This window comes from Lithobates pipiens, unplaced genomic scaffold (genome assembly GCF_037356315.1).
Source record: "Lithobates pipiens isolate NorthernLeopardFrog02 unplaced genomic scaffold, aLitPip1_a1.2 Scaffold_28, whole genome shotgun sequence".
Classification (NCBI taxonomy): domain Eukaryota; kingdom Metazoa; phylum Chordata; class Amphibia; order Anura; family Ranidae; genus Lithobates; species Lithobates pipiens.
Genome location: NW_027507789.1, coordinates 223,745,966 through 223,761,012, shown reverse-complemented (window position 1 = coordinate 223,761,012; position 15,047 = coordinate 223,745,966). Strand labels below are relative to the sequence as shown.

General features: G+C 47.2%; 1 protein-coding gene across 14 annotated transcripts in view; it reads right to left on the bottom strand.

Moving 5' to 3' along the window:
* Nucleotides 1-15,047, bottom strand: part of ZMYND8 (zinc finger MYND-type containing 8) — a 181,627-nt gene that overhangs the window by 47,442 nt on the left and 119,138 nt on the right. For all 14 annotated transcript variants that reach the window (XR_013263630.1, XM_077460590.1, XM_077460589.1 and 11 more), the window contains 2 exons: nucleotides 14,149-14,204; nucleotides 7,618-7,695 (listed from right to left, as the gene is read on the bottom strand). Coding sequence is in view for 13 of the 14 variants with exons in the window: in XM_077460590.1 (XP_077316716.1) it covers nucleotides 7,618-7,695; nucleotides 14,149-14,204 (134 nt within the window). In the remaining variant the exon portion in view is untranslated. The remainder of the gene's footprint in view (nucleotides 1-7,617; nucleotides 7,696-14,148; nucleotides 14,205-15,047) is intronic.

Below are 15,047 nucleotides of genomic sequence, written 5' to 3'. Positions count from 1 at the left end.
TCCCTTACTTTGGAGAGATTTCTTCTCAAATCCTGCTGTGTTTACAACAATGGGGCACAGATGGCATAAAAACCCCAGAGGGGTTTAAAGTGGTTCTAAAGGCTCAAGGGTTTGTTTTTAGCTTAAAGTGCAAGTTCAACCTTTACAGAAAAATCTGTATGGTGAATTTACACAGGACCCCCTCCTCATCCCCCCACCGCCCCCCCCGATCCCGCTGACCTGGAGCACAGCGATATCATGCTATGAGCCCTTAGAAATCCCCCCCCGCAGCTTAACCTCCAAAACTAACACTGTTAGGAGGTATATTCAGGAGCATTCTAATTGGTCAGCGCCGACACATGGGCGCCGCTGACCAATCAGAACCCGCGTAGCCCGTCCTGTCAGCGGGGGAGAAGAGGAGAGGGAGCCGAGGGGATTTCTAAGCCCCAGACCAGCGAGGTGGCTATACCAGGGCTCATAGTGGGATAATCGCCACACTCCGGGACTGGGGCTGAGGGGGTCCTGTGTAAGTTCACCTTACAGATTTTTCTGTAAAAGTGAACTTACATTTTAATGCATTAGGTTGGGTTCACACTGCTGCGGGGGGAGATCCGGATGTGATTCGCACCGCAAATCACATCCGATCTCCGTAGCGATGCGAGTTCAGCCATACAGATAGTATGGCTGAATTTGCATCGCTCCCGCAGCAAACTCGCACGGGACCCTTTTTTTGGTCCGCAACAGAATCGGATCGCATGGGGGTTCACACCATGCGATCCGATTCCTGTGCGAGTCGGCAGATCGCACTGCGATATGCGGACGGATCTGGGGGTGTCATTAACATATCATTGACACTCCCAGCCGTCCGCATAGGGCAGTGTGAACTGCCGGCGGGAGTAATGCGATGCGGGAAAACGCCGCAGATTCGCGGCGTTCCTGCATCGCAGCGGTGTGAACCCGGCCTTAAGGTAAAAAAACCTTCTGGTTGCAGCTCCCCAGCCCCCCCCCGCCATACCTAAATCTGAGCCCCATCTTGATCCAGCGATGTGCATGAGAGCAGCGGCTCTCCCGGGTCTCTCTCTCCTCATTGGCTCACACAGTTGGCTCCAGCTGCTATCAATCTCAGCCAATGAGGAGCAAGCAAAAGGGGGGGACGGGGAACGAGCTGCGCTCTGTGTGTCCATTCGGAAAAGCGAGACCTGCTCGAGTGCCCCCATAGCAAGAGGCTTGCTATTGAGGGGCACTCAGCATGGGGGGAGGAGCCAGGACTGACAGCGGGGGGAACAAAAAAGAAGAGGATCAGGCCTGCTCTGTGCTAAACCATTGAACAGAGCAGGTAAGTATAACATGTTTACTATTTTTTTTTTCATTCTTTCCTTTAGAATCACTTTAACCAGTTGCCGACCGCCGCACGACGATGTACGTCGATAGCATGGCACGGGCAGGCATATTGGCGTACATGTACGTCCCTTGCCTCCCGCGGGTCGGGGGCCCGATCGGGCCCCCGCCCGGTGCCTGCGGCGGTCGGTATTCGTGCGGGAGCGATCCCGGACGAGGGGACGGCCATTCGTTCATGGCCACCCCCTCGCGATCGCTCCCGACGAATAGGAATCCCCCGTGACATCACTTCCTCTCCTGTAATGTAAACACAGGAGAGGAAGTGATGTATTCTCTCCTCCGTGTCGGTATTTTTCGTTCCGACACGGAGGAGAGCGGATCGGTGAGTTGCACCAACACTCTACACACACAGTAGAACATGCCAGGCACACTCACACCCCCCCTTTACCCCCCGATCACCCCCCCAATTACCCCTGCCCCCCAGTCACAGTGACACCAATGTCATTTTTTTTTTTTTTTTTTGCATTGGTGTCATTTGTGACTGTAATAACTGTTAGGGCAGTTAGGGTTAGCCCCCTTTAGTTCTAATGTACCCCCCTAACCCCCCCAATAAAGGTTTAACCCCGTGATCACCCCCCGTCGCCAATGTCACTAAGGCTGGGTTCACATTGCAGCGGTTTATGAGAACGAATGTGATTCGCACCGCACTGCAGTGCAAATCACATCCGATCTCTGTGCGATTCGAGTTCAGCCATTCGCCGCACCCGCCGCACCCGCCACACCCGCCGCACCCACCGCAAATTCGCACGGGACCCTTTTTTTGGCCCGCAGCAGAATCGGATCGCATGGGTGTTCACACCATGCGATCCGAGTTTGCAGATCGCACTGCGATATGCGAACTGATCTGGGGGTGTCAGTAACATTTCACTGACACTCCCAGCAGTTCGCATAGGGCAGTGTGAACTGCCGCCGGGAGGCATGCGATGCGGGAACCCGCCGCGGATTTGCGGCGTTTCCGCATCGCTCCAGTGTGAACCCAGCCTAATAAGCGATCATTTTTCTGATCGCCGTATTAGTGTCACAGGTGACGCTAGTTAGGCAGGTAGGTATTTAGGTTCGCCGCAGCTTTTTATAGCGCCAGGGACCCCCATATACTACCGCATAAAGCCCCCTGATTGCCCCCTAGTTAACCCTTTCACCAGTGATCACCATATAACTGTTACAGGTGACGCTGGTTGGTTAGTTATTTTTTATAGTTTCAGGGCACCCGCCATTTATTACCTAATAAAGGTTTAACCCCCTGATCACCCGGCGGGTGTCATTTGTGACTAATAACTGTTAGGGCAGTTAGGGTTAGCCCCCTTTAGTTCTAAGGTACCCCCCTAACCCCCCCAATAAAGGTTTAACCCCGTGATCACCCCCCGTCGCCAGTGTCACTAAGGCTGGGTTCACATTGCAGCGGTTTATGAGAACGGATGTGATTCGCACCGCACTGCAGTGCAAATCACATCCGATCTCTGTGCGATTCGAGTTCAGCCATTCGCCGCACCCGCCGCACCCGCCACACCCGCCGCACCCGCCGCAAATTCGCACGGGACCCTTTTTTTGGCCCGCAGCAGAATCGGATCGCATGGGTGTTCACACCATGCGATCCGAGTTTGCAGATCGCACTGCGATATGCGAACTGATCTGGGGGTGTCAGTAACATTTCACTGACACTCCCAGCAGTTCGCATAGGGCAGTGTGAACTGCCGCCGGGAGGCATGCGATGCGGGAACCCGCCGCGCATTCGTGGCGTTCCCGCATCGCTCCAGTGTGAACCCAGCCTAATAAGCGATCGTTTTTCTGATCGCTGTATTAGTGTCACAGGTGACGCTAGTTAGGCAGGTAGGTATTTAGGTTCGCCGCAGCTTTTTATAGCGCCAGGGACCCCCATATACTACCGCATAAAGCCCCCTGATTGCCCCCTAGTTAACCCTTTCACCAGTGATCACCATATAACTGTTACAGGTGACGCTGGTTGGTTAGTTATTTTTTTATAGTTTCAGGGCACCCGCCATTTATTACCTAGTCTCACTAGTGTACCCCTAAATTTAGGGGTGTCTACTTTCCAAAATGGGGTCATTTGGGGGGGGTTTGTGCCATCTTGGCATTTTATGGCCTTCAAAACTGTAACGCCCTTAGAAAGCCTGAAGGCGGTGCTTGGTTTTCGGGGCCCCGTACGCGGCTAGACTCCCAAAAAGTCCCACATATGTGGTATCCCCGTACTCAGGAGAAGCAGCAGAATTTATTTTGGGGTGTCATTTCACATATGCCCATGGCATGCGTGAGCAATATATCATTTAGTGACAACTTTGTGAAAAAAAAAAAAAAAAAAAAAAAGTTTGTAATTTTCCCGCAACTTGTGGCAAAATATAAAATATTCCATGGACTCAACATGCCTCTCAGCAAATAGCTTGGGGTGTCTACTTTCTAAAATGGGGTCATTTGTGGGGGTTTTGTGCCATCTTGGCATTTTATGGCCTTCAAAACTGTAATAGGTAGTGAGAAGTGAACTCAAAAATTTACGCCCTTAGAAAGCCTGAAGGCGGTGCTTGGTTTTCGGGGCCCCGTACGCGGCTAGTCTCCCAAAAAGTCCCACATATGTGGTATCCCCGTACTCAGGAGAAGCAGCAGAATTTATTTTGGGGTGTCATTTCACATATGCCCATGGCATGTGTGAGCAATATATCATTTAGTGACAACTTTGTGAAAAAAAAAAAAAAAAAAAAAAGTTTGTAATTTTCCCGCAACTTGTGGCAAAATATAAAATATTCCATGAACTCAACATGCCTCTCAGCAAATAGCTTGGGGTGTCTACTTTCTAAAATGGGGTCATTTGTGGGGGTTTTGTGCCATCTTGGCATTTTATGGCCTTCAAAACTGTAATAGGTAGTGAGAAGTGAACTCAAAAATGTACGCCCTTAGAAAGCCTGAAGGCGGTGCTTGGTTTTCGGGGCCCCGTACGCGGCTAGGCTCCCAAAAAGTCCCACATATGTGGTATCCCCGTACTCAGGAGAAGCAGCAGAATTTATTTTGGGGTGTTATTTCACATACGCCCATAGCATGTGTGAGCAATATATCATTTAGTGACAACTTTGTGTAAAAAAAAAAAAAAAAATTTTTTTTTTGTCATTATTCAATCGCTTGAGGCAAAAAAATAAAATATTCAATGGGCTCAACATGCCTCTTATCAATTTCCTTAGGGGGTCTACTTTCCAAAATGGGGTCATTTGGGGGGGTTTTGTACTGCCCTGCCATTTTAGCACCTCAAGAAATGAGATAGGCAGTCGTAAACTAAAAGCTGCGTAAATTGCAGAAAACGTACCTTAGTTTGTAGATGTGACAACTTTTGCGCAAACCAATAAATATACAATTATTGACTTTTTTTTTACCAAAGACATGTAGCTGAATACATTTTGGCCTAAATGTATGACTAAAATTGAGTTTATTGGATTTTTCTAATAACAAAAAGTAGAAAATATCATTTTTTTTCAAAATTTGCGGTCTTTTTACGTTTATATCGCAAAAAATAAAAATCGCAGAGGCAATCAAATACCATCAAAAGAAAGCTCTATTTGTGGGAAGAAAAGGACGCAAATTTTGTTTGGGTACAACATTGCATGACCGCGCAATTACCAGTTAAAGCAGCGCAGTGCCAAAGTGTAAAAAGACCTCTGGTCATTTACCAGCAAAATGGTCCGGTCTGAAAGTGGTTAATATCTACCTGGTGCAAAACTTAAAAAAACTAAAAAATATTGCATTTATTTGCACATAGGTGTCCCGGCCCCGCCGATGATGGCAAATCACGGCCGCTGGGGGTGCTCACATGGCTGAAGAAGTTTCAGGACCCCGTGTGTATAGGGCGAAAGTGAAGTCAGCTTGGGGTGCGGACCACCTCTACATCTCCTCCAGCGGCCGTGATTTGCTATCATCGGTGTGACCGGGACACCTATAAAAAGATTTTGCATGTGGCCAGATATGTACTGCGAGTTCTAAATTTTTTTGATAAACTGTCCACTAGATGGCGCTTTTCCTTTTCTATACAGGTGCGGTGGGGGAAATCGCATGCGATTCAGACAGGAAGTGCACCGCATTCCTGTTCAAATCACATTTGATTCTTTGCAGTGCGATTGGTGACCATTTATTTAGTATTGACGGAAAAAAGGAGAGGAGCGGGGCTGCTCTGTGCTAAACCATTGAACAGAGCAGGTAAGTATAACATGTTTGTTTTTTTATTATTAGAATCACTTTATATCTACCTGGTGCAAAACAAAAAATTGCATTGATAGGCACATCTTCATAGGTGTCCTGGTTCCACCGATGATAGCAAATCACGGCCGCTGGAGGCGGTCATAGTGCTGGAGGAGAAGTTCCTGGGACCCTTTGAGTTTGAGGCAGAAGTGATGTCAGCTTAGGGGGGCATAACGTCTCTACATCTCCTCCAACCCTGTGAGCACCTCCGGCGGCCGTGATTTGCTATCATCGGCGGGACCGGGACTAGGGTTGCCACCTGTCCGGGATTCACCCGGACAGTTCGGGTTTGGAATCATGCGTCCAGGTTTCAAGACTGCCTAAAACCTGGACACATTATTCAGACCAGACTATGGCTTCCAGATACATCTGGAGCTCAACATCCATCCCTGTTTGTGACCAAAGTCTTCCTCCTTCTCTCTCCTGCCTCTGAGTGAGTAAACAAAAAGGTAATTCAGGGTTGTCAGAGCACCCTTTACACCAGAGGTTTCAGTGTTTCCCCTTACATCAGAGTTCTTAGTGTTCCCCCTTAAATCAGGGTTCCCAGAGCATCCCTTATGTTAGAGTCCCCAGAGTTCTCCCTTACATCAGAGTCTGCAGAGTCTCTCCTTACAGTGAAAGGGAACTTTGCGAATTCAGATGTATAAGGGGAACTCTGTGGACTCTGATGCAAAGGGGGACTCTTGTTATTAACTTCATATGATTAGAAATGCAATTTAATAGCGAAATATATGTATAGTTTATACCAGGGGTCTCTGGAGGGCCGTAGTTTGGAGATCCCTGGTTTATACTATTAAAAAAAATAGCTGTGTGCCCCTAAAATGTTCAGGTTTGACTTGAAGAAAAGGTGGCAACCCTAACCCGGGACACCTATGAAGATTTTACATTAGGGCTGGAGGAGAAGTTCCTGGGACACTGTGGGCTTGGGGCAGAAGTGATGTCAGCTTGGGGGCGGACCGCCTCTACATCTCCCCCAACCCTGAGAGCACCTCCAGCGGCCGTGATATGCCATCATCGGCATAACTGGGGCACCTATGAAGATTTTACATTAGGGCTGGAGGAGACGTTCCGGGACCCTGTGGGTTTGAGGCAGAAATAATGTCAGCTTGGGGGCGGACCGCCTCTACATCTCCCCCAACCCTGTGAGCACCTCCCAGAGGCCGTGATTTGCTATCATCGGCAGGACCGGGACACCTATGAAGATTTTACATTAGGCCTAAATGAGAAGTTCCAGGGACCCTGTGGGTTTGGGGCAGAAGTGATGTCAGCTTGGAGGGGCATAACGTCTCTACATCTCCTCCAACCCTGTGAGCCCCCCCCCCCCCGGCGGCCATGATTTGCCATCAGCGAGACCGGGATACCTATGAAGATTTTACATTAGGCCTGGAGCAGAATTTACGGGACCCTGTGGGTTTGGGGCAGAAGTGATGTCAGCTTGGGGGCAGACCGCCTCTACATCTCCTCCAACCCTGTGAACACCTACAGCGGCCGTGATTTGCCATCATCGGCGGGACCGGGACACCTATGAAGATTTTGCATTTGGCCAGATATGTACTGTGAGTTCAAACATTTTTAATAAACTGCCCACTAGATGGCGCTTTTCCCTTTCTATACACACACAGGAGCGGTGAGGGAGATCACATGCAATTTCGTCAGGAATTGCACCACATTTCCTGTTCAAATCGCATGCGATTCTTTGCAGTACGATTTACGCCAATACATTTTGTAGTGACGCAAATCGCGCCGCAAAGTATCGGCTTCGAGCTGCTTGTATTGGCACCAATACAGGTGCACTGAAAATATATAAAAAAACAGATAAAAACTCTAACATGCAGCCCAATGTATAAAACGTCAGCGCTACAAATGTTACCATCTTCACCGATATTCAGTACACAGTGTACAGTATTGTTGTTGGATCATTATACGACACCCCGAGGACAAGCGTATTTGCAGGATTCAGAGTTCTCAGTACAATATAAAAGATCCGTCATGGAATTGTATACTCACACAGGGTTCGCAAAACCAGTTCTCTCTTTTTTGGCAAGCAGCTAAATAACATTCAGGACAAACTTCAATCTCATTCATCTGTAACAAAAGCAGAGAGGTGACATTCAGCAAAGAGACGGTATAAACCTGACGGGCCGGTCGGGTCTTCCACAGCTACACAAGGTGGTTAGAGCAACAGGAAACAGAGCGCGCGGGGGGGGGGGGGGGGATCTTCCTGTTTACACACCGGGGTCGCTGATGTGGAAATGTTAGTACAATAAAGTGTAAAGCTTTCCGCATTATTAATATATACACTAAAAATAGAAACAATAATACAACATAAAAGCTCCAGCTGCTGCTTTGTTAAAACATTAAATAAATAAATAAAAAAGGATCAATAAATGGTGTATTACCTCACTTAAGGAGCGGGCATAAGTTAAAATCATTTTTTTTTTTTTTGCTCAAAGATTACTAAGAATCCCCAAACATTATAGATATGATATGAATATATATATATATATATATATATATATATATATATATATATATATATATATATATATATATATCTCTATCGATTTTATATATATATATATATATATATATATATATATATATATATATATATATATATATATATATATATATATATATATATATATACACATACATACATACATATACACACATGCTGATAGATAGAGCTAGAGATATAGATATCTCAATATGTCTATATGGGGTGCTGTGTGTACATTAAAGTGGTGTTAAAAAAAATAAAAAATAGCTTAAAATTCATAAAAAATAAAAATAAAAAAAAATAAATTGGAAAAAATTATGTTTACTCACCTCTAAATGCCTGTTGCTAGGGGGTCCCTCATAGTCTGCCTCCTTCGGTGCCCGGGCACTGACATCACTTCCCCTCGGTGCCGCACAGTCATCTGGGACCTGTCACGTGTCCCAGATGACTGTGCAGCGTATGACGGCGCGCGCCGCCGCTCGCCCATGCACAGTGGGTGCCCGGCTGCGGGTGCCCACAGTAAGAATGCCAGCGCCGTGAGCGGAGAACTAGGGGGGAGCTTTGTTCCCCCGCATCGCTGGACCCTGGGACATGTAAGTGTCCGATTATTAAAAGTCAGCAGCTGCAGCATTTGTAGCTGCTGACTTTTACTTTTTTTTTTTTTTAGGGGGTACCCCACTTTAATGAGGAAAAAAAAATGAACTTAAATGATTGTAGCAAATGGCTGAAAAAAAAAAAAAAAAAAGAGTGAAAAATGTAAGGGGGTCTGAATACTTTCCGTCCCCACTGTATCTATATATATATATATATATATATATATATATATATATATATATATATATATATATCTCAGAACTTTAACCAATCAGTCCCAGACAATTGGGGTGTAAAAATAATCGATAACGCTAATTCATTTGTGGGAGTGAAAAAATTAAATAAATAAATAATATGCAAGGACTGCAAAAATCGATTGTTTTTTTTTCAGAGATGGTGACAAGGCAAGAGTTTTGTGAACAGCAGGTGGCGCTGGCGATCTCAGCAGTCGGTTCTGAGCCAGGAACGGAGATCTCAGACACAAATCGGAAGCCATTATAAAAAAATGCTGACCAGGCCGCATGGCGTGCTGATCAAGCAAATGACATCACCTAAATAGAGTTAACCCCTGGGCTGCTGGAAGGCAGCGAATCTGATGAGTTTTATTTGCTTGACAAGAGGCCTGGCAGAGCATCACCGGGGATGAAGCCCAGCGTCTGGCGATGCCTATGCGTTCCGGACTTCAGGCTGTAATTGACCGCAAAGGATTTGCAAGCAAGTATTAAAAAGTGAAAGTTTGATGGACGATTGTTAATCTGTCCCATTACTTTTGGTCCCTTAAAAAGTGGGAGGCACATATACAAACTGATGTAATTCCTACACCGTTCACCTGATTTGAATGGAAATACCCTCAAATTAAAGCTGAACGTCTGCAGTTAAAGCACATCTTGTTTGTTTTATTTCAAATCCATTGTGGTGGTTTATTGAGCCAAAAAGATTAGAATTGTGTCGATGTCCCAATATTTATGGACCTGACTGTATCTGTCGCATGGGCGTGGAGTTTTATTTGCTTGACAAGAGGCGTGGCCCGTGCCCAGAGACCGAGAAGCGTGCAATATGGTGCATCCCCAGCTTCAGAAGCCTCATTATCCAGCTACAGTGCAAAAGAATGCCCACGGCTTTGTAACTTGAAATGCTCCTCATCAATGTGCATTTTTACCCCCCCCCCCCCCTTTATAACTGCCTAACTGGTTGCTCAACCTTTGGCCCTCCAGCTGTTGTAGAACTACAAGTCCCATGAGGCACTGCAAGGCTGACAGTTACAAGTATGACTCCCATAGGCCCGAGGAATGATGGGACTTGTAGTTCCGCAACAGCTGGAGGGCCCACAGGTTGAGCAACCAGTTGGGCAGTTATAAAGGGGGGGGGGGGAGGGGGTAAAAATGCACATTGATAAGCAGCATTTCAAGTTACAAAGCCGTGGGCATTCTTTTGCACTGTAGCTGGATAATGAGGCTTTTGAAGTTGGGGATGCCCCATATTGCGCACTTCTCGGTCTCTGGGCATGGGCCACGCCTCTTGTCAAGAAAATAAAACTCCACGCCCAATGCGACAGATACAGTCAGGTCCATAAGTATTGGGAAAGCTACACAATTCTAATCTTTCTGGCTCTATACACCACTCTATACACCACCACAATGGATTTGAAATGAAACAAACAAGATGAGCTTTAACTGCAGACGTTCAGCTTTAATTTGAGGATATTTCCATTCAAATCAGGTGAACGGTGTAGGAATTACAACAGTGTGTAGATGTGCCTCGCACTTTTTAAAGGGACCAAAAGTAATGGGACAGATTAAAGCGGAGGTCCACCCTAAAGTGGACCTTCCGCTCATCGGAACCCTCCCCCCCCTCCGGCGCCACAATTGGCACCTTTCAGGGGGAGGGGGGTGCAGATACCTGTACAGTACAGGTATATGTACCCACTTCTTGGATAGCTCACTGCGGAAAGGGGCGTATATTACGCCCCTTTCCGCAAGTGCCCGCCCCTTCCCACAAGTGCCCCGCTGCCTGCTGGGAAAACACACAGATCCCAGAGGCAGCGGGGACCGTCCTTATTGCGCAGCGCGGCTCGCGCATGCGCAGTAGGGAACCGGGAAATGAAGCCGAAAGGCTCGATTTCCTGATTCCCATACCCAAGATGGCGGCGGCAGCACCCGAGAAATGATCTACAGATCGGCTTCGGGTGCCGACATCGCGGGACAGGTAAGTGTCACTATTTTAAAAGTCAGCAGCTGCAGTATTTGTAGCTGCCCGCTTTAACAATCATCCATCAAACTTTCACTTTTTAATACTTGGTTGCAAATCCTTTGCGGTCAATTACAGCCTGAAGTCTGGAAGGCATAGACAACACCAGACGCTGGGCTTCATGCCCGGTGATGCTCTGCCAGGCGTCTACTGCCACGGTCTTCAGTTCCTGCTTGTTCTTGGGGCATTTTCCCTTCAGTTTTGTCTTCAGCAAGTGAAACGCATGCTCTAAATCGGATTCAGGTCAGGCGATTGACTCGGCCATTGCATAACATTCCACTTCTTTCCCTTAAAAAAAAAAAAAAAAAAAAAAAAAAACTCTTTGGATGCTTTCGCAGTTTGCTTCGGGATCATTGTCCATCTGCACTGTGAAACTCCGTCCAATGAGTTCTGAAGCTGAATATGAGCCGGATAACATTTCCGGAAACACTTCAGAATTCATCCTGCTGCTTTTTAAAAATGTGTGTAAAAACAGCCCTGGCAGTGAAAGGGTTAAAAAAAAGCAAAAAACAAAACAAAAAAGAAAAGCGCATAATTGGCAAAACACCACCAAGAATATGCCTTCCTGGTGCAGTGAAAAGATTCACCCTCAGGAAAGGGTTGGTGAATGTCACATTCACTGCTTTATAAATAGGTTTTATATAAAAGGGTCTCCCCTTACACCCAGTAGTTGGCAGCGGCTGCTGAAGATGATCCGGCTGGTAAACAGACGCAGTCAGCTGATAGGTAAGTGCACGTCCGCACATTATCCCATTACATTTAATAACGATCGGATCACATCTGAACCCATCAAATACACCTCTAGGGCCCCGGCAGGGAAGGACTTAGGGTGGTGGGGGCCCCTGGGCTTGAGTCACTTTTGGGCCCTACCTTCTATACATTACCGTATTTATCGCGTATAACACGCACCCCAAATTTAGGAGGGAATTTGCAGCCTTGCCCAAGTGTCATTTGCAACCTTGTCATTGTAGTCTTGAAGTTTAAAAATGGCGTCTCGGGGCCTCCCGGTGGCTCTCGGGTCCATCTCGCAGTCCTGAGCAGAGCTGAGAGTAGCCGAGTGTACTCGGCTTGGCTCACAGTCACACCCAATTCCCTGTGTTATGTCCATCATAAGGCGGGACTGAGCGTGACTGAGTGGAGCTGAGCCGAGTACACTCAGCTATGCATCTCTGCGGGGGGGCCCCTATTGGGCGAGGCCCATGGGCTTGAGCCCAGTCAAGCCCAATGGTAAGTCCAGCCCTGGGCCCCGGAGCAGACTCACCCCCTATCCACTTAGGATCCATGAAACCCCACCCCCACGAATGTACCTCATTAAAAAAAATTCCGACTCCCATAGGCTGGCCATACACGCGTCGTATTCCCAGCGATTTGTCGATCGAAAATGTGCGTTTTCTGATGGTGCCACTATCGATTTAAAAATTTTACCAACCAAGCCTTCAATCTCCCCTCCTCGTGTTGTAACGGAAAAAGAAAAATTTGCGGGCAGGAATCTTCTTTTCTTTCCAGATCACAGCTCACGCGCATTTCTCTTTTAATCGATTATATTCCTCCCACAATTCTCCCATCATGGATTAGAAGTTTGTTTGATTGAAAAAAAAAAAAAAAATTCCAGCGTGCTCGATCGCTTAGATTCGATGGCTGCAGTAAAAAAAATAAATAAAATCGGTCGTTGCTGCGGCCCCGTTAAGACTGACTGACTTTTTTTTTTTTTTTTTTTCAGCCTCACCTACTATGTAACTAATGGTCAAAAATCGAATGATTATTAACAACTTCACATCTTCACAGCTATTGACAAATGACGTCCGCAGGAGGGGGATCTCCCATCGTGGGCGGGCGTCACGACGTCCTGAGCTTCCCGGGCGTCTAGGGGGCGCGTGCACGCCACGTCACTCGGGAGCCGATGCGCGATGTCGGCGGCCCGCGATGACGGCCGGGGCACCCGCGATTGCCGGTAGCAGAGGCGGGACGTGGATCTGTGTGTGTGAACACACAGATTCACATCCTGTCCGGGGAGAGGAGACCGATCGTGTGTTCCTAGTATAGAGAAACACTGATGGGTCTCCTCCCCTCGTGAGTCCCCCCCCCCCACACAGTAATGCCCCGTACACGCAATAGGAAATTCCGCCAGCAAAAGTCCGATGAGAGCTTTTGGTCGGAAAATGCGACCGTGTGTACGCTCCATCAGACTTTTGCTGGCGGAATTTCAGCCAGCAAAAGATTGAGAGCGGGTTCTCAATTTTTCAGTCGGAAAGAGTTCCGATCGTAAATTCCGATCGTCTGTACAAATTCTGACACGCCAAATTCCGTAGTGTTGTACGTCATCGCGTTCTTGACGGTCGAAAGTTCAGAGAACCTTTGTGTGACCCGTGTGTATGCAAGCCGAGCTTGAGCGGAATTCCATCGGAAAAAAACAACCAGTTTAGTGTCCTCTTTTGTATTGGGGAGGGGGGGGGCAGTGCCCCATTGTTTGCATCATGGGAAAGAATAGTGCCACATCATTAGTATCAGTGGGAGGAATAATGTACCATCATTGGTGCCACTGGAAAGAATGGTGCCCCATCCCTGGTGTGAGTGGGAGGAATAGTGCCCCATCATTGGTATCAGTGGGAGGAATAGTGCCCCATCATTGGTATCAGTGGGAGGAATAGCTCCCCATCATTGGTATCAGTGGGAGGAATAGTGCTCCATCATTGGTGTCAGTGGGAGGAATAGTGCCCCATCATTGGTGTCAGTGGGAGGAATAGTGCCCCATCATTAGTGTCAGTGGGAGGAATAGTGCCCCATCATTGGTGTCAGTGGAAGGAATTGTGCTCCATCATTGGTGTCAGTGGGAGGGATAGTGCCCCATCATTGGTGTCAGTGGGAGGGATAGTGCCCCATCATTGGTATCAGTGGGAGGAATAGTACCCCATCATTGGTATCAGTGGGAGGAATAGTGCCCCATCATTGGTATCAGTGGGAGGAATAGTGCCCCATCATTGGTATCAGTGGGAGGAATAGTGCCCCATCATTGGTATCAGTGGGAGGAATAGTGCCTCAGAGGCCAGATAAAGGAAAACAAGGGGCCACATGCGGAGACAATTAGGTCGGGGGATGGGAGAGGTCGGGTCATCAATATTAATTCAGTAAATTAATTTGTCTATACACAGCTGGGATGTGGCACATAAAAATAGATTTCAAATCACAGATCTCACCTCATGCTCACATATCTTGATTAGAACTTTCGCCGTCTGCGTCAGCTTGTGATTTCCTGTGGAGAAGATACAATGGCTGGTGAGAAATCCACGTATACAACAATCATCCTCACAGATATCGGTGTGTGTGTGATGGACTGTACATCGTGTGACAAGAGACACAAGGAGAGGTGGTCTCTGTTAGGGAGGTCAGGACTGGGACCCCACATAGGAATTACAAAGCACCACATGAAATGGGCCCCCCGATCTAAACTCCCTCTCCGGAGCAGGTGGCACCATCTCTAAATCATCCGGTCTACGATTACCATCTGAATATCATGCCACCTCCTCTACATTTACAGCAAACATGAGACAGATACTGACTTTTGGCTCCCACACTGTACTTCTGGTCTTGTAAGGTCCGCATAGGAAGAACAATCACATATATACTAGCCCTACCATACTATACTAGTCCTACTGAAGAAGTCTCACCCATGGGACGTAACGCGTATAGGAGTTTCGTGCCGGGTGACGGCACCGCACTGCCGTTCCGATATTGCTGAGCTGATCGGCGAGAGACCGGTACATGTAAAACGGATTGTTTACATTGTATTGAAGGTTTTCTTTTTTTCAACTAATGTTACATTTGATAAAACACGGTGAGCACTATTAGCTCCCTTTCTTCTTTTATACATGTGATGTGTATATTTCAGCTCCATATGGTACCGGTTCCCTGCCGCCACATCAGCCCCAATGAGGGCAGAAAAAAAAAAAAAAAAGACGCTGTTTGACCTCACTTGATTATTAGAGGTCATATGAGGAGGTGAGGAGATTAACCACTTAAGCCCCGGACCATTTTTGCAGATAAAGGACCAGGCCCCTTTTTTGCTATTCGGCACTGCGTCGCTTTAACTGACAAT